General features: G+C 40.7%; 1 protein-coding gene across 1 annotated transcript in view; it reads right to left on the bottom strand.

Annotated features, from left to right (window-relative positions):
• VAPB (VAMP associated protein B and C) overlaps nt 1-23,559 on the bottom strand; it is a 32,624-nt gene extending 9,065 nt beyond the window's left edge. The window contains exons 1-2 of the mRNA XM_075517237.1: nt 23,231-23,559; nt 6,503-6,655 (exon numbers count right to left, since the gene is read on the bottom strand). Of these exons, the coding sequence (XP_075373352.1) occupies nt 6,503-6,655; nt 23,231-23,288 (211 nt within the window). The 5' untranslated portion in view covers nt 23,289-23,559. The remainder of the gene's footprint in view (nt 1-6,502; nt 6,656-23,230) is intronic.
• Nucleotides 23,560-27,184: the final 3,625 nt, after the last annotated feature.

Below are 27,184 nucleotides of genomic sequence, written 5' to 3'. Positions count from 1 at the left end.
ATCTTTATTATGCACGCAATCTGTGACTATCAACAACCACATGCCTTTTAAAGCTGGAAGAGAAGGAAGATAGCAAATTCTCTCAAATGAGGTGCTTTAAAAATTATTATACATTTTTAACTCACCTTGCAGTAATCAAATACTAGTCCAAAATAAATGTTTGCAAATTAACAGGCTACTTCTAAAACTATTTTTCCAAACAGAAGTGACTGCACTGTGAAAGCACATACATTTCAACATTGCATGATACATCACTGAAAAGCAGCAGCGTAATTTTTTATCCCCTGTAGTAGACACCTAACTTATTTCAAATCTACATAATGTGTAAGATCCCACTGAGTAGTCAAAACTATCCACTGCTTATGGAACTTCTCCAGATCTGCAGTTTTATCAGTTCGCTTTGCTGAGTGCAACTATAAGCTCATTTGAAAATCATTATTTCCCAAGTGATAGTGCTGAAGCCATTCTCGAATGCCAAATGATCGCTGCTCTGAATTCCATTCACTGAATCATAAGAGCAAGCAGCTAGAGAGGGCTTGACAGTACAAACGTTGTTAGCACTTGTATTTTTAGATCAATACATGAAAGCCACATTGACACAAATTATTCAGCAAATGCCTTGTAAGCCAGATGGGAAGCTCAAAAATATGTACTTTGTTCAAGAGGAAACCAAAGCATTTCAACATTTATTCACATACTATTGGGGGTTTCTGTGAAAGATCAGTTCCATGTAACTGCCCTAATTGCTGGAGAACTTGCTACTGTGAATGTGGCTCCTTTGTTTTGACTGGAAATTCCATACCTTATACAAGAACTATGTGAAAAGCATATGTTCCTACAACATGCCTTATCAAATCAGTCATCTCATCTAGTCAAAAGTTTCTGACCAGCTTTCATCAGAACCCAGAGTTCTAAGAAACAAAATTATTAACATGATCTTCAAGTTTACTAGCACCAGTCTCCATTAGGCAGAGATGTATTTTGACCAGTTTCTAAACTGATCACCCTACAGCTAAAGCACCAGAGGTATTCTACCACAAGCAAAAACTGCAAAGTCGTTGAAAGATCAATGGAATGAGGAGTAAAGCAAGTTATATCCGTTAGCCCACTTGTCTCCCTCAAAATTCAAACACGAAGGACCGACCTTATATACATCCTGTTCTGAAGTGTTTCCAAAAAAAAAATGGATACCAGTTTTCTCACATGTTCCTGCTATAGCCCCCATATTTTACACAAGGCCTTCTGTAGATAGCGAAGGAGAGGTGGTGACCACCTAATATGCTCTTTCCTTTTCCTAGAACAGTTTACTGGCAAAGTTAATAACAATGTCGGAAGCATTAAACCCTTCTGGTTTTCCTAGAGTAAATGTGCCTTCTCAAGGAAGGGAGGAAATTTGAAGCAAGGAGCATGGAAGGAGGCAAAACTCTACCCCCAATGCCTGCTAGGACCTAGCACTCCCTTCCAAGAACAGAAGGAACAGAAAAGTCTCCCTGCTCAGCTAATCAGCAACCTTCCTCTAGTTTCCATCTAAATTTATTAATGGCCTGTTTACTTGGTCCTGGACCAATACTGCCCTTATGCTTAAATATCAAAGGAGGGGAAGAGTCATTTACTTCTGGTGCACTCCAAGATATCAATCACAGTAGCTCTTGGCCTTCTGGTAAACTAAATAAGCCAGACTCAGTGGGTCCTCTCTGGGTCAGGCTCCCCATTCATTCTCTGCACCTGTTCTGGCTTGAACTCCTCTGTATGAGCTACTCTAATTATACATCCAGGAAATTTTACTAGTGCCTTGGACAACAGCATTTATACCATCTTATCTCTTCCATTATCCAGCCTGCTTGCACATACTACATTTGTCTTATTCATAGCCACATTACGTCAGCATCTTGGTCACCCTACCCAACCCCCTTCATTCAACAAGCTTGTGATTATAGCAGGAGTATTTTCTTCTCCAAGTACGTGATTTTGCAGTTTTTCTGATGAAACTCATCCTCTGTTTCTCTTACTGGAGCTTTCAAGGACACCCAGTTCTGCTGCATATCTTCAGCCTCCCAACTTTACATCATCATCAGGGCTTTTTGTGTACTCTTTGTGCCAGAATTGCTTATAAAAGCATTAAACAAGATTAGTACCAAGAATCATTCTCAAGAAACGTCACTAGTAACTTCCTGCTATTACATTTCCATCCACCACATCACTGTTTACTCTTTAAGTAGCCCATTCAATAGCCTGTGAATCTATTTTTCTTTTCTAGCTTTATTGATAATTTTCCCCAAATGGCACTGCATGAAATTCTTTATAGTCAGGATAGATCAAATCTACCACAGTTATGTCACCTTTATATAAAATACCCCAACCAGCTACAGGGGCAAGCCTCAAGATCATTGTGCAATTTGATCAGCTCTGCTAGAGGTGAGCAAAGGACACTCTCATCTACAGAAACAGGCAAAATCCACTGCACCACTTCACATTTGTTCCATGTTTACATGGTTCTTTCTGTAAATATTTCAATAATACTAAAAAATGCTCAATCTATGAAAATCAAGATAGATTCTTCTAAAGCAAGCGGACAAAATCAAACCGAAACTTGGCAGTGGCTACATAGTCCTGGGATGCCCAGGGGAACAGCGTGCAGCAGCAAGGTTGCTTCAGGAGAGTCAGGGGCTGCAGCAGTGGACAGGACACGATCGGTGTCAGTGAAAGGGGCAGACCCTCTGTGACTCAAGAGAACAGCAGCTGCAGAAGCACCCTCCTGAAGGCAATGCAAACTGCCTTTCCAAAGTCAGGCAAGTTTACAAAAGACTAAAAATCCCCCCCAAGGATATCTGACAGCAACTTAAGGATAACGTCAGCTTCTCCCCATTTTTAGGAAGCATGTTGAGACTGCTCTCTCTCGAGGGACACTGTGCACAGATGGTACCATCTGTACTTCCTCTCTCCCCCCATTATACACCTATCTGCAGACTCATCAGCATCTGCTTATATTTTTGCACTTTTCCTTTGTAATCCATTCATGCCTTTTATTTAGATTTCAACCTCTTGGAAGCCACAAAATCAGATACCTTTGTTGAAATAAGACAAGGTTTTTTTAAACCTTTTGTTTAAAAAAATTAAATGAGTGCAAATACCCTTCTTTTCAAAGTATTTCAGACCAAATGCAATGAAATCAGATGACAGTGCACACATACACTTCCTGACAGTTACATAAACTCAGCTGTTAAAATTACATGCCATTATATAACAGGTGAAAACATGGGCTACAAACCTGACATCGCAGGAGGCAGAGCATGCTGACAGGGCCTTAAATGCAGATATTTAGGAAAAACTGCGATATGGCATAAGCAGCCAGTATTTGACACTCCACTAGAATAAAGCAAGCTTTACTTTTCTAGCATTTTATATGTTTTAAATGAGCCATCGTACTAGTATGAAATAAAGTGGAATAATGTTCTGATTGCTGCCTCTATCTTAGGGCAAAACATCTTCTCATACACTTGTACCAAAATAGTACAGACAGTTTCACAGGAGTTTAAGAAAGGTGTCTGGTTACTACAGCCCAAGGAAGATAAGGCTGCCCCAAACTCAATTTCAGTCAGTAAAATTCTGAGAAACTTACAAATTGTTCCAGAGGTTCATGCCACTGTACTTAGGCACTGATCTTTTGGATAGACGAAGTGCAGTACCAGTGCAGTACTACTAAGCGGCTGTGTTAAAGCCAGTCAGCAATTCTCAAGAGGACAGATTGCATATAGTAAATACAGCCCAATTAGTTTAAGTGTCCGGAAGTTATTACTGAATTAACTATATTCTAACAATTTCTCATCAGTAGTATTTTCACTAGGTTTGGAGGAATTCAAGTCCTATTTTTATGCCCTATGCAAGACTTGAATTACATGACTGAAAAGTAACTGATTTAGAGGCAAAGAAACAAATTCTATTTATTTTTCACTTCATTAACTCCAAAATCAGCCCTCTGTTCGTAAGCAACATTACTCCAAAGCAAAGGTTAAACACATCTTCCCCTTTCTGTGAATCTGAAAACAATTCTGTTCTGTAAGTTAATGGAAGTCCCCTCTTTGATCCCCCCTATCCCAAAGATCCCTTCTGCTAATCAGAACCAAAGACACCGCCATCTTCAAGTCCAAAATTAGGTCCCATGCTTGGTTTAAAGGAGCTACAGGAGTGCAATATATACAGCTCTATTAAAGAGAAATTCAACCACAGCACACGACAAAGCTTCAGTTCAGAATGTTTTAGGAAATAAAGAATTAACACTTATAACCCCAGAATTCTGTAACACATCTACCTGTAAGTTTACCTTAATATATTACCTGAAGAACAATGAATATGTACTACTTGCATTTTAAAATATGTTAATGTAAGGACTGGCAATTTAGGATTGTTGTTTATTATTACTAAGTTGTTATCAGCATGAAAATATGTAGAACACCATGTGAGCTTGTGATTAAATATATCATAGCCATTTGCAAAACTAACTGAACCATAAATGACTACAAATAAAGTTATCAGAAAAGGGAAATTTTTCAAAGGTATGTAAGCAAGAGCAAAGCATAGCTTAGGGTTAGCACAGCAATCTCTCATAATGGGATACTTTAAGTCAAGTCTTGGACTAGATCCATATTCTATCTGGTATGCCGCTGGGAAGAGTTGGGCTGGAAAAGCAAGTAAGATGTAGGCATGCTGGTAGCATAACATAAGATGGTTCACATAACACTTGCCTATACTATATGCTGCTCAAGGTAGAGTGAAGGGTCATTGTAAGCAGACGTTTAAGAAAACACTCAACATTGAGATCAAGACGACATTTAAAAAAGCATGGTATGTGCCAGCAAAGGAAGTGGGCTTTTAATTTTGAAAGTTCATCTGAAAGATGAAAAGAATCCACATCTTTATAGCATGAAGATAATTTGTAGCTAGAAACCATGCTAATTTTCATTATCACTTCATTGATTTCTATGCATTTAATATGCTTGCCTGCAGCTAGTATAGATGACAGACAGCTTTACTTGGGAATTGTAATTTTTTACTTTAAAAATCTCAATTTCTCTCTAGAGAGCTTTTTCATTTACATATTACTCATTTCAGAGCTTACTGGATACGTGCTAGCCTTCTCCTGAAGCAGAAGTGCTTTGCCTGCCCCACCTGCAGCTACCACATTCCACTGGTTATCTCCTCGCTGTGACATTGCCCAGACATTAACTGCAAGCGAGGCACAATATTGCAATCATATGCACACTCAATTTGACACAACAGAAAACCCAAAGACAACAGATCAATGAGTGTGCAAATGCAGGCACGCACAAGAAGACTTACAGGATTAGAATTTCTTAATGTTACACTGCAAAGTATTTTGGGATCATTTTTTATTTCATTGAAGCAAGATCTCCAAGGGTGAGGTGTTTAAATAGTTTATTAAGGAAAAAACTGAAGTCTTGATTTTCACATTTTGATTTTTTTTCAAGTAAAAAGCAGCAGTTTTAGCTCCCAAAATTTTTTATTCCAGGCTAGAAAAATTTGGTAAGAGACTAATGGAAAACCATATAACCTATCAGCAAGTAATTTTTCTTATCATGCCAATATTAAAATTTATTAGAAATAGTAAAACAAATCTGCATGTTTATAGAAATAATTTTCTTAACTAAAAAGTCAGACTTTATTCATGCAGTATGCCACTACTACATGCTTTGATAGAATTATTTATTAAAAACATGGATTGGAGAAGTCATTGAGAAAATACATTGCTTTCAAGCATGTATCATCAGCAAGTTAACAATATACAGACATTCTGTTTATGGGAAACACTCAACTATTTATGCTTTCAAAGTAAGACACTTTGTTTTTCCATTACCAAACTTAGGCAAGTCAAGAGCTACTGACTCATTAGAGAAAATCACTGACTTTTCCTATGGAACAGCAAAGATTTAGTCACTTGATATTTCTAACACCAAAGCATATTGCATCTTCAAGGAACACAAAACAAGCATGGTTTGAAAGTAAATGTATTCATTATTGGTTATATTAGGCAGTTTGGCAACAGCCTACATCAGTCTAGACCGGTGTGGCTGCAGTCCACCCAGTTTTATTCTTACCTCGACATGCCTGTCCAAGCACTTGTTTGACCCTGCAGTGAGCTGGTTCAGGAAGTTAAGCTGGCAAAAAACTAACCGTACAAAAATAATCCCACAGGGAGGGCAGGGCTGATTTGGATAGGCTGGCTAAGACTGTTACTGAACTATATAAATCATTTATATATTTCTCCCCCCACTCCTCCCCAGACAAGATGTGAAAACAAATCTATTACTGCTAGACCAGGAATAAGGGAAGTAAAGATATATGAAATGGCTGCTTCTCCATGAAATCACCACCTCTCGCTTTTACAAACATTCAACAAAATACTTTCAGGTTGCAAAGTGTTCCAAGAAATAACTGATTAGAAGAAGCTATTTTCAATCACCAAAAAACTGCTTGAATGACTTACCAGAAACATTAATTGATGTTCCTGCATCGATAATTCCACTGTTGGGCCTTACACAGTATCTACGTGGTGCTGTGGTCTTAACTTTGAAGCACACATTTCTGTCTGTAGGATTGCCGAGCTTCAGGTTTGTAGTGACAACATCTGTGAAAGGACCTGAGGAGGAGAGCAAAATTAGACTTGAAATCACACAGAAAGTACTTTCAAGCAGAGGCTAAGCAGGCTCTAAATCTCTGTTCACAAATCTTATAAAGTAATTAGATGTTCAATTTCCATCTATGGCATGTACAGATAATTGTGCACACAAAGCTGAGGATGCAGTGAGGCCTCTGAGCATTCTGACATGCAGCATGCTTCAACACTCACAGGGCAACAGCTCAAGTTGATCATTAACAGCAAAACAAAGAGGGGGAAATCATTTATACATGGTGCCAACACAACAACATGGCATTCAAATGATGCCAAATTCCCTGCTGTATCACAGCTACTCCATTCTAACTACTGAATCCCAGTAAACCCAGGCTTACAGAGAGATACTATATATACCTATATTATAGATGACAAATAGGGGAGTACCGTATGTTAACTAGAAAGGGAATGTAACAAAGTGGCTACTACAGATTCATCTGCATATGCAAGCTGTACCTCCACAGAAGCAGGATTCCACCAGGTATTCAGAAATGCTGTACCATAACCAGCAAGATAAGCATTCAGTGTGCATCCCCTTCTCCTACCAAGTTTGTTTTTTTTTTTAAATAATTCTCTTTGCTACTAGAAATGATAAACCAGAAAAAAAATCTTCATAAAATAGCCTACCTCACCCAAGACAGGAAATAACCATGTGGAAATGAGAAAATTCTTGGACACTGAGAGCACTGGCAAAGATTTCTGTATTAGCAAAGCCAGAATCAAACCATTGTCAAGTTCTGCAATACCAAGTGCAGGCAAATCAATTTCTCACGGGCTCACTACCTAGTTGAAACTGCCAAAAGCCCTCAGGTTAGAGGAAAGGCTAGTTACTGATTTTCTACAAGACACTGATAAACCAAGACAGGTAGCACACAACTGCAGTGCTTGTTCAGATGGCAAAGAAGTAAAATTAAAAGAAATATAACTACACTTTGATCAACTGCTTTCTGAGTAAGAGTAATTAATTTGATGCATGAATAAAATATCTTCATCTATGCTCAGGAGTGAAAGCAAATTGGTCAAAAAAAGCATCAAACCTTTCCTTGCAGACATGACGGCCCTAAAATTTAAAAAGGGTGAATGATGATGATAATAATAAAAATATTAGCAGGCAACATTCCACCATCCTCCTCCTGTAGCATGGTTGGCTTAAAATAATTTAAATTTGCTTCTGACAAATTTATCACACAAGTTTGTCTCCTAAGATGACATTTAATACAGCTGTTTAGAAGTATTACAGTGCTGCAACCTTTATCCTTGATCCGATTTGTTTTAAGTAATTAGAAAGGGAAAAAACCCAAACCAATCACACACACAAAATCCCCACCCAGACAGCAATGTAGCATCATTTCTGCCTGCACTCTGAACAAGCCATCCTTGCATTTACAATGCAAGCTGGTAGCAAAAAAAATGAAGCAATAAAATTTGCAGATCCCATGACAAAGATTTCACTAAACCTGTGCCTGGCGAAACACTGAGATGTGAAAGAGAATGAAACACAGCTGTCAAGTTTTCTCTGTGTTCTGCATGCAGAGAGAGACTTCAAGTCTAATGGAAAATAACTGGACAGAAGCAGCCACGAGTTGTTAAAGAAGTTAAACAAGCCAAACTATCAGAAAAAACCCAGCATTTAGGTGTGTAAAGACAGCAGCAGATCTTCAAGAACGGGGAGAAGTCTAACATTTCAGAAGAAATTACTTGATGCCTAAGCATTAAGGATGTGCCTTTACTAAAAAAACTACAGCTTGAGCTATTCCAGCACAGAGGGAGGGTCGTCTGTACAAAGCCCTACATATGCAGCTGCATCCTCAATAGTGCTTTACCAGTCTGCATGCTGGGATGGATTTCCTGTGGGAAATACCATGTTTTTACTTGGCTGATCCATGAATGCATGCGAGATTTGTGCGCCCCAGCACAGAGCTGCTGTTTGTAATAGTAATACGACAACAATTCTGTGTGTAAAATAATTTCCAAATGGAGTTACTTATTGCTAACATAGATCATACCAAAATATTTGGCAGCAAAACCTTTCAGCAGACCGAATTAATTTGTCTGCTTGACATTTCCTCTTCTTTTCTGTCCACTAAACTTTAAACAGTTTATTTAGATACATTTTCCCCAAATTATAGGTTTTACAGATCAGCCAGCACAACTGTACTAGAAGGCTGACGCCTGCTTTCAGCAAACTTGTGTGCAGGCATACTCCTTATGGCATTGCTGTTCAAATACTGCAGCAAAGCAAAACAGAGCAGACAAATGCGGGATTAAAGTGCCATTATAGGTGTCTTGAACCATGTAAAAAAAGAAATAGACAACACGGTATTCCTCAGGGGTAATTAGGGAATGACAGTGAAATATTATCAGCTTGGCTGGCCTGCCTTTTAAAAGAAAGGCCCATGGACTGCCAACTCAGGCTGAAATGAAACCTTGATAGCCTGTTGTTACATTACTATAGCCTAGGTTAGACATTTTTGAGGGAGGTTGGGGTATGTGGGGGAACTAATCCCAGGATAAACACAAGCTAATTCTGTACTGGAGATACACCTTTGCTTTCTAATGTCTGGATTTGTGCACTGCAGGTAAGGTTGACTTGGGTATTAACAGTTTTAGGAGACACACATCTACCCTGGAGCTTCATTTTTCAATGCAAGATATTAGGACTTTTGGAATCATACCCACTGATACAGTAAGATAAAATGATCTTACACTTCTTTCCAATGCTTTGTCCTCACTGCAAGTGGATGGACCATTTATACAAGTATATGCAACACTTGGATAATGCCTATACCCCTAAGGCAGGCTGTAAGCACAATTACAATCAGTCAGGTTGGTGCATCTGGATGGTACTTGGGTTAAAAGCAACAAGTTGACTCTGAAGTGAAGACTGACTCTTACTGTGTGCCTAACAAGGCACACTCTTAAAAAACACAACCTTTATTTCATAACATTCAAAACAACATAATGTATTTTTGATTGTTCTTAATATTTCTAGGTAAGAAAAATATTAAGACAGGATGCTTTCCAAATGACAATTCGCACTTCTTAAGGAACAAAAAAAAAAAAAAAAAAAGAGAACTATTTTTCTCCCGTGTTTCTAAAGATCATGAGAAAAATGCCACTGGTGTCATCCCAAGGACAAAGTTATGGGAAACTCAGGGTCTGTACATGCATCATCTGACATGGGGTTGTCATGGGAGCAAGCTGTCTAGAAGGAAGAATGTAGTAAATTAAATTTGGTGGTGAAAGTTTGGAATATTCCACAAGGGCTCAATGACTTTTTCCTGCTAGTCAGAGTAAAGTCAACTTGTGTTAATGCAAACCGGGCATCTAGCAATACACCAACTAGCAGTACTACTTAAAGAAAAGAAAACATCACCTAATATACTCATGCAACAACAAACAGTAAGAGGTATCATGGTTTTTCATAGGGTCACTTTTCAGCAGGGTTAGTTTCAGCTGTGGCTACAGCTGTGGCTTTCCACCCAGGAGCTACACATACAACCCTTCACATTTGAAGATCACAGCATTATCTCAGAATTTGCCACGCTCCATTTCCTATTCAAACACCAGTGCTGTATCAATCTTTCCTAAGAGTGCTATTCTGCAGTGTACTGCATTATAATATCCCAGATCATTTTAGTGATAATACAAAAGCCTGAGAATTAGGTCAAAAGAACACGATGTCAACTCTATCTAAATTTTAAATAACTATCATTGCAATAAAAATTGCCCATAATTGTACCAGCAAACACAGGCTGATAACTTTTTGATCAGCACAGTACTCGCTGCAAGTTTCTTGCCACTCACTACTCACAGTAACCACGTTACACAGCTATGTTGTCTGTACCGAATCTTAATACAATTCTTCTCACTTCAACCAAAATTCTGTGCTTTAGCATGGCAAACAAACAATCCTTATACACATGTACTTTCAATGCAGCAAGAACACTGCTGTAGCACTGTTTGGCGCATGGAAGAAGTTAGTGCAAGTATCAGCAGGGGTAAAGCTTCGATGGCACAGGCCCGGGCAGGAACGTTCAAACAGAAAAGGCAGAGTCCTCTGCAGATTTGTACATGGAAATACTACTACATCTTTATAATTAGCTACACACATTAGTTCAGCTACAGTCCCAGGGTTGCTTTATTCCTGCATCAGTCTGTCTCACTGCTAAAGGGGAGGTGGTCTGACCTCTCATCTCCACCACCTGCTTGTGCTAGCTGCACAGTTTTCATCTGGCTGTGCTGAGAGCTGAGCCAGAGAGCTGCTCGGGCTGAAAATTAATCCACTTACAAGGCAGGGAGTGAGGGAGGGGGCACTGGGGAAGAGGAAAAGGAGAATCGGTTTTCAGCCACATCAAGCAGCACTCAGACACTGGCATCAGGGAAACTGCACCCTTCTGCACAGCATTCTGCCAAATTAAGGCAACAAGGTCTCATATTTAGCAGGTTAAAGCTAGCACATCTAAGCATACACTCTGCAGTCACACTTTTCCTTGTAGAGTTGGCATCGCTGTTGAAAGTAATTAAGGCACATGACTAATTTTTTTTTTTGTGCTTAAATCTAATGCAAATTCTCATCTGCTTAAAGCCAGGCATCCCCTAAAAAAATTTACTGAACTGCTGCTTTTCAGAGAAAAAGCACTGCAGTAACACTTGATACAACTGCAGTCGAATCATGTTAAACTGGCAATCGTTGATTAACAAGACTAAGAATAAATTCTCATCAAGCTGCCCATGTTATTCCCAGAATATTTTAGATGCACTTTCATCATCTTTCCCTAAACAACAATTTTTGCCACTCCAACTCAGCACCACAGGCACATATGCAAAAGCAAGATAATTGGAAACAGGCAGAAATACAGGCAGAGCTTCCAGTGAGACAGCCCCTCTTCTACTCCTTTTGTGGAAAGCAGCAGAATGCCACAATAGGAAGGGAAGGACATATTTCACCATGGTTTAATCCCATCTATGTGTCAGATGAAAGTCATTAATCACCTGACATATTAATCAGCCATAGAAAGGTAACCAAGGAATCTTTAATAAGGGAGATGGTGGAAAGCAGTAAAGGGGAAACTTAAATTGTTTTGTGGGTATTCTCAAGAGCCCAAATCCTACATACTGATGTGTCCTGACTAGTAGGTGCCCACACCTACTGGAGCAGTAACTCACCCAGTGAAAAGAGCCACACTGACCCTCCATCTACGAGTGGAGAGGGTGGGGCTGGACATGATACTTCAGGCTCCCTTCCCCATCACACACACCATGCTGGCTCCTGCTCCCACAGCATGAAGCGCCTCTCCACCAGCTTGGTCAGCCCCTCAAACTGGGGATGCACCTCGCCCTGCTCTAGCATGTATAAACCTCCTGCAGAGTCCTAAGCGAGAGGGTATTAGCACCACCGACAAAACCACCACCACACAAGAACACAGTTGTCTCACCATCTGAATATTTCAGCCTTTCTACTTGTAACTTTTCTTATCATCATATCCGAGTTGCTTCTCAGTTCCTTTGCTATGCCTCTGACAATACCAAGTGATTTCATTTTATTTCCACAATTTCTCCCATTTTATTTTTGGGGATATCTATCAGCAATACAGAGACAGTCAAAATAAAAACACTAGCGATGAGCAAGAGGGCTCAGTAACAGGTGTAGAACTTGACTTACTGTACGCTTTTTAAAGTTACAGAAAGTTGATGACATTTGAAGATAAACACTAAAATGAAAAAAGCTGAAATGTCAAGCAAGACATCTTGAGCTATCAGCCAGGTGCCTGTGAATGAAGAACACCCAAGATCTAATCAAACTCTCCCACTATCTTACTCGTCTTTAGACAAATCACTTAAGGGCTTGATCTTCTGCTATGAAGAGCCTTAAGAGTTGATAAGCAACTCCAAAACAGAAGCAGGTTTGGACCCTTATAGTTTTCCTCTCTGTGAAGTCAGGAGAATACTTATCTAATTACAGAGAATCTTGTGAAGATTAGTGTTTAAAACTTGGCATACAGTTCTTTTTAAATCATCATCATCATCTGGCTCTAGAGACATTCAAAATTAACTGAACATCCACAACTTTTGAAATCAAAGAAGTCAAAGAATGAGAAACAAGAAGTGCCTGTGTTGCATAAACATCTGATTTCACAAGTAACTCACTGAGAGGACCCAACAATGCCAAATTTGGTAATTATTTTTAAGAAAAACTTAGGCCTCTCTTAATCCTTGTGTAAACCACCCATAAACCTTTCAACCTCAGCTCAGATTTTAAATGGAAGTAGCTAGAAAACCCCGCCCCCGTGGAATCAATTTCTGTAGTCTTACCAGGACTATCCTCACCCAAAAGAGCCCTTGAAGTAAAGTGACAGGAGGGAAGTGGTCATTTCCACTTCTGCTGTGTCAAGCAGTAGAAGCTTTGATGAAAAACCTATTACAAAAATAGAAGTGCCGTCCAAATCACTCCCCATGCAATAGCTGATGCAGTGGAGTAATTCTTTTTTTAAAAAATGTAATCAATAAAATTATCTAAGAGGGAAAAAAAAAAAGACGATGTAGAAAACCAACAAAATTACATGATCCAGATGCCAAAGTTGGAGCAAGGTCGGCAGTAAATTATTCCATTTGGATGGTCTAATCAGTGTCCTTCTCTGGCCTATTTTGGCACAAACTAGTTTTGCCAGAGCATGCCTCATGCTTAATGGGAAAAAAATGAGAAAAAACAAATATGAGACTGAAGACTATTTTCAAGGTATCTATTAGTATGTAATTTTTGTCACCTTTTATTCCTCAGAGGATCATTAACAGATTGACTTCACAGGTCTTTTTAGCATTTCTCTAGCCTACTGCACCTTCTGTCAGTTGAAACAATATCCAAGAATATTTTAAAAAATGCATTGTGATTATTAGTACTGGGCTTAGCTGGCAAGGGCCTGTCTGTTGACTGGAGACGGTATTTATCCACAGATCAGGTATGACAATAGGGACAACTGTTCAAGCTTCATTTACTCTATTCTAATAAGTGTGCCTAAAGCCAAAATAACCGTACATGACAGGGGCAAGTAAAACAAAGACTGACCTTCCATGTTTATATTTCCAGGGTCTCAAGAAGTTGTAAGAACTATGAGGCCACACATAAGCTTGCCAAGAGAAATGGAAGACTGTGCCTTTCAAGTAATTTTGGTACCAGTGTAATTTGTTTTTTCCAACTGATCTCTTCAGAGTTTTATTACACCCAAACATCACTTACAGCAATCTTCAGCAACAAAATTGCACGACATGAAATATTTTCCTCTACATCCTAAACTTGGTACATTTCTGTTTCAACTTGTGCTTTCATATCCTTTTAGAACCAAATGCCAAACATATAGTATTACTTTGTTCATTCCATTTACACATATCACATGTACCAACTCTCTCCAGGTATGAAAACAGCTCAGAAAACAATGGCATAATGTCTTTTGATAGTGAAATAGTAACTACATCTCCTTCAATAGGCATGACATAGTAAGACCTACTTATAATAAGACACCTACTTATTCTACATGGCTAGAAGCCTCATTCCTAGGGGTTGCGAGGTGGGTATTGAAAGGATACTGAAACAAAGCACAGGCCCCCAGGGAGAAGTGGGGATGCAGCAGCGGAGAACAGAGCGCAGCACGATGATGGCCTGATGTGCAAGCTCCCCTGGCAAAAACAGTGCTAAAGACTGAAGTAAATGTAAAGTATCTCTCTGGAAGAAGCATCGTGATTTTAATCACCATCCCAAACTATGCTTTTTCTTGTACTTCTTGTGAAGTAATTTTTCCTCGTCTAATTTCATCTAATTTCCATTTCAGATGCACATTAAAATGGTAGGGAAAGAGCAACTTAACCACTCTAATTTTATGCTCATATATACTCTTCAAATAGACAAATTTGATGTGTAACTTAAATAGCAACTGAGCAAATATTTTAAGTGCAAAACTATGCATAAATTGCAACTATCAGAAGAAATGAGCAAAATCAGAGATTTTGGGATGCACAATGAGTAGCTGCTTTTCTAGTAAGTTAAAAAAAAATTAAATAGGCAGTAAGAAACTAATTATAGCTACAAATAAGGAAGGAATCCCGAATTTAGCAAGATACATTTCTGGGGAACCACTTGAAAACGAGCTTGTTAACTGTGCTTTCAGAATCAAAGAAAAAAAAAAAAAACACAAACCACCAAACCAAAACCAAATCAGAAATTTAGCCAGAAGAAATGAGAAAACTTAATAAAGAAAAAAATACCTGACCGCTTATACAATCTGGCATAGAACAAGATACAAACGTGAAGTTGCATTCTCCAGACATAAACTTCCATAAGCGTTATCCACACCACTGTAAGATGCCAGTAAGCATAATGTAAAAACAGCTATACAAAAAAAGAAAAAAAAAAAATCTTACTGCTGTTACACCTTTGCTCCTAGTCTGGTAACAATGTAGGAAGGCCAGAAGAGGAGACATTGCAAACCAGAGGAAATTATGCATGCAAATATTTTGAGAAGATGCAAAATATATTGTTAATTCACATATCACAAGCAGCAGCAGTTGCAAATATAAACAGGCAACAGTGGCAGTCCAAACATGAAACTGCATATGGGAGGGCTGCATTCCTGCTTGTGAGAAACATTAGAAGTACCAGTAAGGATGAAGAAACTGGTTAGATGAAAGGAGCAGTCATAGAAAAAACAAACAAGTGCAATTTTTTTTTTTTCCATAAAGAATTACATAGTCACTGGACACACCTTCTACAATCACAACTAACTTGAATTAGGTCTTTAGAATTGTTTGCAAAAACGAAAGATTTGGCTTCATAGTGAGCCCCACACCTACACGATTTTATAATTTGCATCGTAAGTAACTGGATCACCAGGCAAACCTCCCCCTTCTCTATTTTTTCCACCCCTCGTGGAAACCAACCAAGAAAACAGGATTAAATTTAGAACGATAAAATCTTTAATCCGTAGCACCATGGTATGAGGGACTTGGTTTACAGCTCAGAGAACTAGACACTAAAGTAGTTTAGTAAAGAGATTATTTTCATAAAGTATTTATAATAATGTGGGATAAAGTACTGCAGGCAGCAGCAGTACCCAATCTGGACAAATGTTTTTGGGGCCAGAATAATTACAGTTGAAGTTAGCAATTTTCAGAACAGCTATAATACAGGAAGGATAGATTCCGTCAACTCTCAATCTGGATTGTCTTGCTAGTGTAAACACTCAATCACTTCAATCCATGTGCATTTTAATCCTGCACTGAATTAAACATGGAAATGGTGATTTGCTTTGCATACATTTTCAATGACAGCAAGATTATGACAGCTGTTCCAGACTGATGGCACAAATCCCTCTTTATGAAAGGTTGCCTAGCAGGCCAAGTTTTAAATTCAACAACATCCCAGACATATCAGAAAATATCCTCTATGTCTCTACAGACATCTCAGTCTACAAAGCAGGTATGAAAGGATTTATATATTTAATAAATATTGGGTCAAACACCAGAGGAAGAGACTTGGCGTGAGTCTGGCCCCCAGTTTAAATAAACTGGTATTTAAATATTCATATATGTATGTAAAATAGGCTTCCTTTCTGCCTCTGGTCATCACACAGGAAGACAATGAAAGGAGGCTTCAATGTTACCTGTGGTAGGAACTGTCACACCACTGTCAAGAGTCCCTCATTCAGAGAAGAGAGACAGGTCTAACTGGGAAGGAATTCCTGACTGAACCAGATTCTCACTTAAATCAGTGAGGATTTACTTGGAGGAAAAAAAAACGGCTTGCAGCAGCACGATGATAATGTTAAAGATCACATTCCCTACAAATACAAAGATGAAGTTTAAGTCTGAAACAACAGCTGTTACTACAAACAAAACTGTTGCAAACATCATCAATAAAGCTTTCAAAGACAACCAACTACACTGACAGAAAAAGTAAAAAGGCTGTTATTGTACCAACTATGAAATGCATTCAGTAGTTATTAGTTGTTCCCTGCAGGGAGCAAACATAAGACCAATATGGTAACAAGATAGTAGAAAATGAGTGTGACTGCAAGATGTGGGCAGAATTAGCAAGGGTCATTTGATTCCTGCATTGTCTCCAGCTAGGCAGAAAGCTATGTTTAGAGGCACTCTAGAAGCAAGAAACAAGACAAACCCACAGTCACCCAGCTGTTTGCTACAAAAATTGCATTACAACATATGTAGAAGTTGCTCATTTGATTCAAAACTCACTTGATGCAATCAATATCTTCCAGAGCTGGGCGCATACAACAAATTAAGCTTCTTTTAAAATTGGGTATTTGTTCATAGATGTAAGCTGACCTGAGCTCATAAAGTTGGATCATTCCCTATGGTGATGATGCTTTTTTTTCCAGTTGAGTTTCAAAACAGATCTGACAATCTATTTAAAGGTTTGTACTCTAATTGTTACAATCCTAATTCTGAATTAGAGTGCAATTAAACAAAATTCAGCCTTCTATTTAAAGGTAGCTAACCTATTTTAAAAGAAATAAAGCATTGCATGACTACTGATAAGTTTTTAATTTATAAAACCTGTGAAGTGAGGAAAAGAAAGGCAGTAATTTCATTTCCAAGGAGGAGAAACTATCAGAAACTCCTGTGCAAATTTCTACTCCATATTCCTCTTTCACAGGTGATAAGACATTGCACATGGCATGCAGGGTAGCAGCCGGTAAATACAATTTACTGTTAAGCATCTGTGTGAAGCTGCACCCACTATGATACACTACCTGTGTCTTTATTTTGACATGATAGCCATGCTCCTAGGACTTAAGACAGCCAGCCCTTACGTTATGTTTACATATGTATTTTCAATATAATTTGTTATCAGATGTATTTTCTCAAGTGATGAATAGAGGACACATCTCATCAACCAAATCAGACTGGCAGCCCGCCACCCTGATGAGCTTTAAATAACAAACTTGACAAACTTTTTCACATATCATTGCAATGGTTCCATAGCTCAAAGTGAGCTGAAAATTGGTGCACAAACATGAGATTCCCAAGGAATGGGAAATTATGAATGTATGTGTCCCACCCCATACAATAAAAGCAAGCAGTTGATCATATTAAAACCACAAAATCCCACAAAACTAAGAGAAGTCACCGCCAAATCACAGTTGCTCATGCTGATTTTATCACTGCATTAGGACCTTCCTTGAAATAGTAATACTTTGATACCATTAATAGTTGTTACTTCAACTGCAATTCTTAAAATCTATGAAGTACAAAATTATTCAAAAAGCCCTTAACCCATAAATCACATTGGCCAAAGCCTTCAAGGAGATCATGAGATTTTTGGAAATAGTCTCGGGAGACCTAAATACATTAATTAAATTTATCAGAAAATGCAGCTAAACCTCCTTCACTGCTTCACACATCTCAAATAATTGTTACTTGGCTCTCTAACCATCCTATTCAAAGTTTCACATTTCTGTTAGCCCCCACACATACAATTCCTCCCTCCTTTCCCAGTGGAGCTGTTAGTGTCATGTCTCTAGTGTACAGGACACCAGCAGATTAAAGAAGCTCAACAGAAGCACTATCTTCAACTTATTCCACCTTTAAAAAAATGAAATGTGTCATGAGACACTTGCAATGCATCACTATCTTGCTTTTATCTCCAGTTCTTTCCCTCCAAACACTGCTCTTTTAAAATGAAGTTAAAGAGTCCATGCAAAGTGATGAAGTAACTATAAAACTAATGGTGCACGTGAAATTAGAATAATTCAGTGAGATGCAGCAAGTCTGTACAACTATAACGAACACTTAATAGTTAGAATAAGCTATTGATTTTAGCTAAGTTGCAAGAATAGGAAGCATAACATCAACTGCAAACATTCAAGTGTCACCAGAAAATGACTAATTTTGTTTGATAGTTGGGCTACATGCTTAAATTTGTTTAGATTTAGGAAGCCTGCCTGTTATTTAAATACTATGTCCCCTTTTTAAGCGTGTAACTTGATAATCAAATTCAAGTATGTAGAGAGATGTGAAGGTTTACTCATATTTAATGCAGTAACAATGATTTTACTAGGAATCAGGCTAGACAAAGGGAAGCATGGACTGATACATTTTCCAGCAGAAAAGTAGATAGCCATTGACACAGCAGCCTTCAGAGTAAAGAAATCCTAGTACTGACTGCCATTATGCTGGGAATACCAGGAGGGCTCTAATAGTTTAAAGAAAACGGCGTGTAAATTTTCAGCTTAAAAGATGCATGTTAATTATACTGACCGGCAACTTCTCACAACACTGTCAGTATTTTACATTCTTAAACACAGCCTGTTCCAGTGGCAACGACTAGAAATCCCTATTTATCCAATGCAGAACAGAACGAGAACAGAGTCAAATCCCCCCAAATAACTTCAGTGCAGGAGTGTTTCAATCATTACAGACAAATCATGGCAGGGACAGAGGTGCAATTATACAGTGTAGTTGCAATGTCCGACTAAGTCCTTAACCTCTCTTCTGAGACTTGACAACCGCAGGTTCAGTAAAGGCTATCTTACACCCCAAACGTTTCTTAACTGTTGGATCGAAGAGCCTTAGCCTGGTATCTGTTAAGAACTGGATATTCATGTCAGATACAGGAGGTTTTGCACACCTACACTGCAATGCACAGATCTGACTATAGTTCACGCTTACTTACCCTTGTTTGGGAGAGGCAGCCACCTAACCATGGTAATGCAGGTTATATGAGCTGCATAGGACTGTGGCTAAATACTTCACTCACAGTGCTGCAGATCTAGTGTTGGACTGAGCACTTCTATACGGGCTGAGGCCACATCTTTAGACTGCAGCTCTGATGTACCCAGAGGATTCACTTAAGCCAGTGATAGGTGATAGCTTGGAAACAACACTGCTAGGCCTCAGGCCAGATCTGAATCAGTACTATTAGGACTGGAGAGCATTGGCTATTCTGGTTTATTATTGTGCCCTTTGCAGAAAGCAAAGTTACACAGTGACATATTGCATACGTGCAGGTGCAAAATCACATACTGGGAACAGGAAACAGCATTTCCAATTGGCAGCAATTTACACACTTTTGCGAGGAATTAATCCTGCATTTGGCAATACTGCTATTTGCCACTTGGGGAGCACTGCAACAGAGTGCTGAGTCATAAGTCCAGCCTAACCTGTAGCAAACCTCTAAAAACATAGCTGAAATGTACCTCAGCCTACGCCACCTCTGTTTTTGTGCGTGTCCCCTACTAAACACCACTCCCCTGACACTCTGCATCTGCAAAGAATGCAGAAGCATTTCAAACATCTAAAAATCCAAGCAAGTTCTAAAATAAGTTATATTCTAACAGAATTTTACTTGCTGACATTAAACAAATGATCTCTATTCCAGATGGGCACATTATGCTGAAATGACAGATCGGCCTCACTGGGTAGCTGTCCTGTGAAGGGCATGAGGCAGTGCCCTATAGCACAAGCGTGGCACTGCAATGAACAACTGTATCAAAACACATCTAACAGAAGGGGCCAGAATTACACATCCTTGTGTAAATTTAAATTTTATAATTCCTAAAGTCAGGCCCTTGAATACTGTAATCTAACTAATTCTTGGCAGATTGTTGGATGTTATCGTCTATTAAAAAAAAAAAAATAAAAAGGAAACGTAAATGGAAACGTTGTCATCTATAACAACAATGGTCTTTTTCACCATTCATTAGCAATAAAGTCTGAACAATAAACCTTTAGTTCGATGCTGTCTCACCTAGGCTGCAAGTCTACACCAAGCAAGAAGTGGAGGAAGTCACTGGCAAGACAGTAAAGCTCCTATTTCACATGGCATCAGAGACCAGGGCAAGGAAATGGGCACCTCCGGCCACATAATGGTCGGCAGAGGAGAGTGTCCTGCCTCCCGCTATTCACAGCTGCATTTCAGCACAGCACATGCTGATGCTATTTTGGAGCATGTATGTTATGGTGTAGGAGATGCGAGGCGGGGAGGAAAGACAACCCCTGCTCATGTTCACATGCTGTGAAAAATTCTAGCATGAAAAACTCCTTTGATATTTTTGCAAACAAGTAACAAACACAGTATTTTGAAACAGAGCGCCAAATGAATTTAGAAGAGTCACTGCAAACCAAGGGGCTGCAAAAGCTTCTTAAAAAGGTCTTCAAATCCTTTACAAGCGAAAGTGCTGGCTAAGAGAGACATGTCTGCAACCCCATAGTGACTGGGACACGTTATAAAAGAAATCCTCACTTCTGTATCTTACTCTCTGCATCTTTTTGCAAACAACACACCTTCCTCTAGATTTTATATTTGAGCTATACAGAGCACTTCAACAGCATCAAAGCTAACTATTTTCTGCTTTTTCTACCTGTCTGCGTTTTGACTAAGACCTTTATCCATTTCCAGTGTTCATGAAACTTGGTTTGCAGTCCTACCTCATTGACATCGCTTCCCTACACTAAGCATCAGATCTTTCAGTGCGCACCAGCCAGGAAGCACAACCATACCAGTTAGCAGCACTACTGACCTCTGTCAGTTTGTATCTACTCCTACGGTGCAAAGCAACACTCTGGAAATAAATGCGACTATTTACAAAGGTGAGAAAATAATTACTGTCATATTACCAGGCAATATGCCATCACAAAACCAGCAGGACAAGAAACATTTAGAGCAGAATTTACTTGAGGAATACTTAAAATTGGCCTTTCCTGAATGAAGGACAGTGGTCAGCACTGCTTGCTAGAAAGGACTGTAAGACAGAATCTATTGCCAAGGCATATGAACACTATCCATAGCATTAAGCCTGCTTGAACATTAATATTTAAGCACAATTTTAACCTCAGCCATTTATTAGCTGCAGTTAGTCAAGTAACATTTTACATTGTAAGGAGTATATGTTGCTGGCTAAAGATCTGGCAACCAAAATCTATATGGTTAGTTGATTTAACTTCAATGGTTACTGATTATTTAGCCTAGAATCTCAACTGAAGGACAAGCAGCCTGACAAGTTATCTTTATTTCAACAAAAAACCCAAGAGTTTGACTGTGTTTATACCTACCTGTGATGAAGTGGGAAAAAAAAAAACCCAAACCCGAATCACAATTATGTCTCACTGGCAAGTCGGTGCCAATTAAGGCCCCACTTTTTGCCCACCTGAGTTTGGATTCACTTGCTTGTTGAAAGCAATATTATTCAGAACAAGAGCTGATTTCCATCTAATCATACTTAACATAAAGAATGTTAAAACAACAATAGTTTCCTTCTTAAGCATGTTTGATACTGCTGCCATAACAACATGCAAATACTTCAGCTTGCAACAAAGATATATTCATTCCACCCAGTGTTTATTACCATGCTTTTTGATAAGCCCACTTCCTATTATTACTTCCAATATATTTACTACTAAAAACAGGTAAAGACTTTCCCTACATTTGAAAATGTACATGAAAGCTTTTTAAAGGAGTATTATTTTCACCAGAAACCAGTAAATAAATCACTATGTTTAAAAAAAAGCGTATTTGCCACATATTCAAATGAAGCTATAAAGCACCTCTGACTCTGGTAGCATAAATAAACTTGCTGAATGCTTATTTGTAATCCCAGAATATTGTATTACAGTAGTGCTATCTGTCAGGCTACAAGACAGGAATTTCAACGCTAGAGAAAATTCAAAGCCATTCAAGATTTTTACTTAAAGAAAGGATGGATTTTCGCGCAGGCATTCGCGATTAATTTATCTGAATGACTTGTCAAATTATAATAATAACATGAAAAAGCCACGAAACGCTGCCTAGCAGCCGGCCGGAGGCCCTGCTTTTTCTGTCGGAGCCCGGCGGGGCCGCACGCACGCCGTTCGGTGCCCCACGCCCCGACTGCCTGACAGCTCGGGGAGCACTCGCCTCCCCCCGCCTCCGGGCCGGGGGTCTCGGAGCCGCCGAGCGCCCGCCTCGACACCAGCCGAAAAAAACATCCCCCTCTCCTGCCACTGCCCCTCCGCGCAGGCCGAGGGCCCCTCCCGCCGCCTCGGATATTCCCCGCTCCCGGGCGGCCCCGCGGGGCTCGGGCGCTGCCCGCAGCTCCCGGCCGGCGCTGCCCACACCCGGCGGGCGCGGCGGGCCCTCCGCCGCGGCGGGGGAAGGTCAGCCTGGGGGAGAAACGGGCTTTTCCGGGGCCAGCCGGGGCGCGCTGCCCCGCCGCCGGCTGGAGAAGGCGGCGGCCGGACCCCCCCGCGCGCTCTCCCCTCAGGCCGCCCTCGGCCCTGGGCGGGTGGGGGCGGGCGGCGCAGCCGCGGCGGGGGCAGGGGCAGGCCCGGCGAGGACCCCCGCGCCCCCACGGGGCTGGGGGGGCGCTTCCCCACCCCGCGGCGGGCGGGAGAGGCCCGGCAGGGCGGGGGGCGGCGGCGCTGAAGGACATTTTAGCGGCTGCTGCCCAGCCCCAGCCCCCGGAAAATGGCTGCCGCTGGAGCGGGGCCTGAGAGCGGCCGCGCCGCCGGCCCGGCGCGGGGAAGCGGCGGGGGGTGGCGGCAGCTGCCTCGTACCTTTGAATTTGAGCTCGTGCTGCGGTTCGAGGCTGAGGACCTGCTCCGCTTTCGCCATGTTCCTCCTCCTCGGCGGTGGCGGCACCAGGCGGAGAGAGGAAGGGACGGGGAGGGAGGGGAAGGGAGAAGGAGGGGAGGAGGGAAGGCAGGCAGGCGAGGGGGGGGGGGGACGCGCCCGGCTGGTTTATTCACCCCCCGCCAAGCGGCCCCGGAGCGGCGAAGGGAGAGGCGCTGCGGACGGCGGAGCGGGGACGGGCCGGGGAGGGCGGGCGGCGGCTCCCAGCGCGCACGCTGCCCTGGCAGGGACGCGGGGAGAGGGCGGGAGGCGGGACGGAGGCGGGATGATGCAGCACGGAGGGGCCCAGAGAGAGGCTGCGGCTGACGTCTGCCGCCGGCACCGCCGCCCGCCTCCCGCCGCGGCTGAGGGGGCCGGCCCGGCCCGGCCGCTCCTCGGCTCCCTGCGCGGCGCGCCCTGGCCGCCGGCGGAGGCAGGGCCGGGGGCTGAGCGGGCGGGGGGGCTCCTCACCTCCTCTTTCGAGCTACCTCCCTACGGCTGTAACGTTATGGAGAAGAAAGAGGTCTAATTAATAATATTAATGAAGTTTAATCATCACTGGAAATCATGATTTGTAATAAATGCCTTATTTTCTAGTAGCAGCCTGTTATTTTAGGCCTTGATTCCGTAAACCGAGGTCCGTATGGCCTTAGGGCTGCCGCCGGTCTGCCCACGGCAGGGAAGGGGCAGTCCCTCCGTGCAGAGGCAGCCCAGGACGGCCCCCCCGCCCTCTGCCGGGCCTGGCCGCCCTTTCCCCGCTGCCAGCACCGCCGGGGACCTCTCGGGTGGAAAAGGGGAAGGGAAACGCGTCCAGAGCAAGGAGGGATTCCTGGAGCGTCAAATAGCCGCTCTGCACAGAACGATATCCTAAGGCAATTATGTGGCGACTGCAAAGCTGAAGAACGGAGCATTACAGTACCAGGAAAATCCCGGTAACTGTCATCAAGCTCCAGGGAAGACTAACTTTTTAACAAATAAAACCAGACTACTTTCAGCTCATCTTCGTGATTTTAAGACATCCCCCCCCCCCCCCCCCCTTTTTTTTTTTAAGTAAACTGTAACCAAAGTTTTGGGTTGTTTAGTTTGGGGGTTTTTTTGTTGTTGTTGAGTTTGGGGTTTGGGTTTTTTTTCTCCAAAGAGCATGATCTAAAATATTTTTTAAATTTACAGGCTGTTCTAATATGAAGTACTGCTTTATTGATAGCCTTAGGCTAGTGTAGTTACAGTAGCACTACACTTCCCCCCCCCCCCCCCTCAGGTTAAGCATTCTATAAGTTCATAAGAATTTATAAAATCTTGCTGTAACCTGTCAAATTCAGCAGGGGGTAACAATGAAGCAGGAGTTTGGGACGCCCATGTTACCAGCAGAAGCACCCTGGTCTTAAAAACTGGTAATTTATATACACCAAAAATTATTCATTAGGCAACTGGACTTTAGACATACACGACTTCAGGAGGAGATGCCATTTGCAGAGCTAAAAACCAAGTGTACTGACATCAATCAACTTCCAAAGAATAGCAACTCAAAGCATACAGTTATGTTAAGTCCTAATCAGGGCTAATTAGCAAACAGGTAAGAGGTGAATGAAAATATGGTAAAACATTGTGAAAATTCATTTTATCACACCAATACAATGTGTGATGCAGTGTACCTCACCTCCACACAAGTTCTTTGTATCATGAATGTTGTTTTACTTCATAATTGCCAAAAATGCATAAGGTAGCTAAAAAGATCTGGAATTCATAAACAATAGGGTTGTTCTCATTTCTGGCAATAAAAGCAATGGCAAATGACATTTGTGTATGTTGAAATTAACTCCACTAAAAGGGATGATGGCATTCAACGCTCTAAGCACATCTGCAGTATTTATACCACATCTCAACACTTCAGCTGCTCTTGTCCATGATAATCCCTGTTTTTCAGCTCATCTGCTTAACCTCCTCCAATCCTATTTCATCTTTTTTGTTCCGAGATGTCTTTCATTCCACACCAAAACAAACCCATATACGTTTAGTGTAACTCCTGGTTTTGCACGATGCAAGTGAAACCTGCTAGGTCCTTCTAGCCAATACATCAGGACTAATTTTTAGAAGCTTCAGCAATGTACAGCAACATGTTCAAATAACATACTGCTGTTCTTCCTTAAATTCCTTCTCTGTTGGAGAAAAGATGGTCGCATAATGTCATAAAGGGGTGCATTTTCTTTTCCAGGTCCCTGCTATTCTACTTTGCTTAGTTAATTAGATTTGGAGCCTAGGATGTTCTTGGCTTATTATTTTTGCTACTCATGGGGGTTTAATTTATAGCATAAACTATGGATTATGTCATAACATTTTACTAGATCTCAAATCAGGAGAGAATTTAGTTCATTTACACTTTGGAGTAGAGCTTTCTTTAGCTGATATTCTGGAAAGGTTATCTTCTTTCATGCAATCTCTTAGGTTTTATTTTTATAAACAGATTCTCTCACTGATCTCTCAGTCCAGTAATTGGTAGAAAAGACAAGCTTTATACATATCTGCAAGTCAACTGGAAACTAACAGTGAGGAACAAGACAGAGGAAACTTTATACAACATATAGTCATACATCATAAAAAACCCTAAACAACTGTTCAGTGTTGCTGCCCAGACCTTTCCAAGTTCTACTTTTCCTGAAAGTACAAAAGTACACCCTTAAGCATTTGATGATGCACATCTTAAAGGGCTTGCCAAGTTGTGTCATCTTACTGCAGCTGGCAGCTCTGAACTTACCTGCTTGTATTTGGAGGACTCACCCACGTTTTCATCCAGGCTGAAGATTTTATAAAGCACAGCATTGTTTAAGCTGAAAATTTATTAAGTCTAATGAACATAGGTTGCCAGGTTTTTGTTACGTGTAAATAATGTGTGTACATTTAATACTGTACAGCTCAGATTCATTCAAATGGGCATGCATGAAGGCCACCTGCAATACTATGTCCTTATCAATTACACAAAACAACTCTCACTTTATTAACAATTCAGCCACGACAAGACTAGAAGGCAACTTGTTGCCCAGCTGGGTTTTTGATTAACTGGAGAAAATAGGGACGAACACTACAGAGAAACTCTGAGGAGCACCTGAAAGCTTTGTACTGGAACAATTTTAAAGAACAGTTTCATGTGTTACAAAACTTTTACCTTAAAAGCTATGAAAGACTTGATACAAGTAAAACATTCTCTCATATTGTGTGCGCAAATCAGGTGGTTTGCATTTAGTTATCGAGATTCCCTATGCAAACACACATAAATGTGTTTTTCTATTCTAGCAGATTCCTTGTGTTTACCCTTCTTATGCTGTGATGCACATTCATACCCCCTTATACAAACATATTTGACACTTCAAAAGCAGTTTACACACATCTAAGAGGGTAACTTAAAAATAGCAGGTACCGAACAATAAATTTAAGTTATTCTTGGTCTCCGTTAAAAAGATGACAGTACATGTATCCTCTGAATGAACTGCAGCCAGTTGCTTAGTAGAAACTTGTATCCAACATTTTCAGGTGAAATAGCATCAGAAACAGGACTTTTTTTTGCTTATTTACACTTTTGAAGGCTGCTATTAACTGAACACGTTAGACTCGCATCACACATTGAAACAAGAAAACTACATCTATTAAGCATCACATAAGACAAGTAAGATAACTGTAGTCAACTCCATATTTTTGTGCTCTGCATAATCATCAAAGCAGTAGTTTAAAAAAAGGCAAGCTACGAACCAGCTGGCTATATTAACAAATAAGAAAGGATCCCTTCCCAGCATGACAGGCCCCCACAACACTGTGCAGATATTAAAAGCACTTACAGTTTTGATTGACAGAAACCTGGCCCAAGCAGTCAAGAATTTTACATTTCATGCAGTCTAAGCTAAAAGCAA

The sequence above is a fragment of the Mycteria americana genome, chromosome 14 (genome assembly GCF_035582795.1).
Source record: "Mycteria americana isolate JAX WOST 10 ecotype Jacksonville Zoo and Gardens chromosome 14, USCA_MyAme_1.0, whole genome shotgun sequence".
Lineage (NCBI taxonomy): Eukaryota > Metazoa > Chordata > Aves > Ciconiiformes > Ciconiidae > Mycteria > Mycteria americana.
Note: the sequence above shows the minus strand (reverse complement) of the source record. Positions and strands in the feature narration are given on the sequence as shown.